The sequence below is a fragment of the Pseudomyrmex gracilis genome, unplaced genomic scaffold (assembly GCF_002006095.1).
Source record: "Pseudomyrmex gracilis isolate BER0280 unplaced genomic scaffold, ASM200609v1 scaffold_450, whole genome shotgun sequence".
Taxonomy (NCBI): Eukaryota; Metazoa; Arthropoda; class Insecta; order Hymenoptera; family Formicidae; genus Pseudomyrmex; species Pseudomyrmex gracilis.
Window position 1 is genome coordinate 33627 of NW_018021034.1, and position 5060 is coordinate 38686.

General features: G+C 31.8%; 1 protein-coding gene across 1 annotated transcript; it reads right to left on the minus strand.

Moving 5' to 3' along the window:
* Nucleotides 1-2369, minus strand: LOC109860700 (ATP-dependent DNA helicase PIF1-like). Its single transcript, XM_020439972.1, is given in 7 exon segments — nucleotides 1-446; nucleotides 449-750; nucleotides 847-1310; nucleotides 1492-1551; nucleotides 1607-1845; nucleotides 2035-2228; nucleotides 2329-2369. Coding segments are annotated over 7 exon segments (1746 nt in total).
* Between the last annotated feature and the right edge of the window lie 2691 nt (nucleotides 2370-5060).

Here is a 5060-nt window from a genome sequence, read left to right on the forward strand (position 1 = left end):
TTAATCTATGTTTTGAAAACCACGAATAATCCAACCGGTACTTTTCTGAACATTTTGTTGTGGATCTTGTGGTTGTACAGAAGCATTTACTTTTGATGAAGTCCATGGATTATTATCTTTAACCTTAGGAATCTTTTGTTTTGAAACAAGAATCATTTGTGTTTCAGTTTTATGTATTTTTTTTAACCTATTGTACTCAATAATAGCTTCTTCACTAGCTTTTACAGATGAAACATCATAATTAATTAAATAAAATCTTTCTAAAGTCGTTACTCGAGACATTGCAACATAAANTTGACCAGGACTGAATACAGAATTATCTACATCCATAATAGCGTTATGCAAACTCAATCCTTGGCTTTTGTGGATAGTGATTCCATAACTCAGACACAATGGAAATTGTTTTCTAATGACATATATTCTTTCCATGACGGGAAATTTGACACTCTCTCAATTAAAAATTCTTCACCTGACGGCAAAAAAAGATTTATTTTTTCTATAGTATTATTCCATACATCTTTAACAACGGAAATCACTTTACCTATTATACCGTTTACAAGGCCTTTGCTAGCATCAATGTTACGTCTTATCATAACTTTTGCTCTAATTTTAATAATAATTTTTTTCGCAAGTCCGGCTGTTCTTGAAGTATCATCTTCATGACTTGACAATGTTTTTACAACTTTCTTTTTTACATAGCGATTACACTTTACTTTATTTTCCACACTTAATACTATTTTTTCATTAGCACTTTGATTTAGCATTGCCGCATTGAGAACGTCACACATGTGACAAGTAGGCAGTAAACATACGGTATCTGTCGGAAAATCATTAATAAAATTACACACTTCGTTCAATCTAGATTCCATAGATAGACCTTTAAAATCTAATATTCTAGTTTGAAGCATTTTACAATCAGACTGAGTCACTAATCCAATACGAATTCTCGATAGTAACTCACGATAAGATTCATCTCCTTGCTGCCGCATATTGATTGTTAATTCATCATAGTCAAATAATGTAGTCCACAAGTTAGTGGCCTCCAACAACCCGAGATATTTATTAATTTTTTCTTTTGATAGACTCACAAAAACAGGATCATCGTTTACAGGAGGTAATTGAAGCAAATCTCCAAATAGAAGAATGTGTTTTCCACCAAATTAACCGTCATCAGAATTAATAGTATCGAATATTTGACACAATCGAAGATGTATGTACATTAAAGTCAAATTAGATATCATTGACACTTCATCAATTATAATCAAAATAACATCTTCGAGATCTGCTCGTAAAACTTTTAATACATGATCAGATAATTGTTTATATTTAGAAATAAAACCGTGTTCAACAGGCAATTGAAGTAATCTATGAACTGTCAAACCATTTACACTAAACGCTGCAATACCAGTAGGAACTGCTATCGCAGTATCTTTGTTAAGATTTTGTGTTATCCAACATTTAATAGTTTAATTAAGAAATTTTTTCCTGTACCACCTTCTCCGCTAACGAATAATCGTAATGGTGATTTATCTGAATGGACAGTTGCAACGACTGTATCAAACACACGTTTTTGATCTAGATTTAATTTTGCTATCATATCACATACATCGACATCTTTATCTATTTTCTCACCAAGATCTTTGAAATCTTGCATTGCTTCACTAGCTTCTATATTTTGAATACCTATTAGATTTCCCTCTAGCGATATATTCTGTTTGTTTAATTTGTTGTCTAGATATTCCTGAACTAACTGTTTTGCAGTTTCAAACGCTTTTTGCAATTTCTCTATTTTTTCATGATATTGTAATGCTTCTAGAAGATGTAATTTTATTTTGTGAAATGATTCTGTATAATTATCACATCTGTTTTTAAGATCTTCTAATTTTTGTTATGGTTTAAACATGAGTAATAATGAAAAGAAATAATTCTCCGGTTGTGTATTCACATCGTATTTATAATGATTACTAAGATATTCACGCTTTTGTTCTTTAAGGTATAGACCTTTACCTATTTTGTAATATACGACATACTTACTTTTNGGTTTAATCTTCGTGATATCATAGCACTTTGCAAATTCATAAAGAGACACAATTTCTAATTCTTTCGGTCTTATTGGATAAGTATTTATCAAAGACGGACAAAATATATCCGTAGATTNTTTATCAAGATTTTCAATCTCTTTACGAGTCTTTAATTTTCTATATCTAATTTGATTAACATCTAGCCATCTAATAGTCGTATTTCGATCAGTTCCGATAAAGGAATACCTAATAATGTATCAGCAGCTTCGAGAGCTCCACATTTTCTGTTGTGCGTAAATCGCAATACAATATTCCAAAGATAACTTCCCACTGATTTGTTTTGGTCATTCTTACTATTGGTAATGCAATCGGATAATTTACATATTCTCGCTTTATTCATGTACTTAGTGACGTACCATGTAAGTAATGTTGATTTCTCACCAATAAATTGTATATCCATATTTCCTTCCCAAGCAGTAAGAAGAACAGGATTATGTTATAATCATTTATATCGTTTTCATTTTGTCTTTGAGGAAGATCGTAAAGCCTACTTCTATGTATTAATTGCTTTCTACCTGTTATCGAACTTGCGACATCTCTTATTGTNAATGCTTCAGTAACAGGACGAGGAAATCCAAATCGACGTATACGTACAACTTTACGTTCTACCTTCTTAGAACGCAGACAATAATCGTTATGTTTATGCGTCTGATGCGTATTAACACGTTTATATAATAACGGTGAAATATTTTTATTTGGCAGTTTGCAGCTTATATGTCGTAAAATAAAGGTAGAAACTTCTTCAGTAAAAGATTTTCCAATAATCGGTGCATTTTTAATTCGAATTAATAAGTGGGAATGTTGTAAACCTCTACCTTGATATTCTCGCCGCCAGAAATAATGAGTTACTTCTCCGATCGGATGATCTTTAGAACATATAAAGTCAAGCATTGCTTTAAATTTATTATTGAGAAATCTTGATGTTGAGACAGGATCTTTTGCAACGAGTACGCTAGTACTTAACAAAGAATTATGCCATCCATTTACCTCACGTATATAATCTCCTAAATCATCCTATAACCATTCGCTCGGACTTAACGTTAAAAACCACGTCGCCGGTCCGTAATGTTGCGTCATGCAATTNAAGTCACTTCTTGGTCTTCTCCAATATTGGTCCGTATTTTTTAATGTAGTAAATATTGTACTCAAGTTAGATTCTAACAGTTCTTTTGACATTGCTTCTAAATATTCTGCAGCAGTGTAACGAAATCGTAAGTTTGTTAAATTATTTTGTGATAAATTCCGCGACTTAACTGACAAATATTTGCATTGTTTAATAAATAAAATAAATATTGTAGACTCAATCTAAACTGTGGATGTTTAATCATCAATCGACATTTAATAAATTCATGATCATAAAGTTTTACTTTTTTATCTTCATGTTGTCCGTTAATACCACAGGGAAATAAATCTGGAAAACACATTAAATCCAATAATTTCTCACGATTATCTAAGGGTAAATCATGAACTTTTTACATTTGAAACAAGGCTGTCGTAGTTTTATTTAATTTTTTTTTGTATAAAGGATAAATAATATATTGCTCATAATAACTATCATTCTCATTTGTAACTTGTGTTAACAATGCTTCACGATGTTCTGCCATTTTATCATCTGCATTATTTTCTGTTTCTTTCATTTTAGATGTTGATTTATTTAATAATTCGTGTTCATCAAGTGTGGTTTGTGCATCAGGTTCTGTTTTTTGCAATTGAAATTTAATATTTAATTTGTTTAAACACAGTTCTTCATGAGTATTCGGCAAAATAATTTCAGAATATAAAAGATTATTTGTTTTTAGCCATTTTCGATTTTGGTATACTTCTTACCAAAAGATACAATTCATAGTTTATGCTAATTGGATCAGTAGTAGAACATATTTTATTTAAAGTTTTTTGTAAAGGGAGTGGTAAATGAAACGTTCTACCTTTGACTTTTTGTATTATTTGCCGTTGTGGCAAATGTTTGTTTATAACAGCTCCCATTTTAACAACAGTCTGAAATGCTTTAGCTCTTTGTACAAGAATGGTTTCAAACGAATTAAGAGACGATATTACCTCAGGCACGTTGTCTACGAAAAGATTATTTAAAATACAATACGCAGGCATGACACCATTGCAAACTTTTTGAGCACAATAATCACATACATATTNTGGATCAATTTTCCTTTCTTTTACATAATTCATCAAATCTCTCCAAGATGGAATGTATATTTGCTTTTAAACAGTATTTATTTTAGAAATAACTAAGAAATAAATAAGGTCAAACGAGCCACTTCGCAGGATGTTATGCTGAAATGTTCTTTTATATATATGTATACATATATATATGTTCACATGTAAATTTTTACACGTGTGTTTTTTTAATTGAAATTTCAATTCTTAAAATCATACAGTATGCTATACTTGCATCTCATGTATGAAAGACCCCGAATACCCCCAGAACTAATTTTAAAATATTGCGAAAAAATACTCCTCAGCCAGAAGTCGAACCTGAAATCACCGGCTTTCCGGGCCGTCGCCTTCCCTGTTAGGCTACCAAGGCACTTGGAGACATTCTTCGCAACACTCGTAAATATATCAAAGATGGACATTGATAAACTAATAACGCATTTGAGACCAGCGTGAATCAACAATTAATCAAGAAATTTAAGGCTCTGAAGTAATAACTAAGAAATGAATAAGATCAAACGAGCCACTTTTTGCAGGATGTTATGCTGAAACGTTCTATTATATATACAGGGTGTCCCAGAATTGGTTTAACATCTCTCGTAGGCAGGTAGAAGGAATAAAACTGAGGTGAAAAGTTCTATACCATTTTGCTAGATTCGCAATAGTTACTGAGATTTTAATTTACAAAGATCCGCGAATAAGCATGCATCGGGCTGTCTTACGCGCGTAAGACTGCCCGCCGCGCTTCGCGCGCTAACGGTGTTACTCATAGCGACATATGGGAGGAGCTAATATAACAGCATATACTAT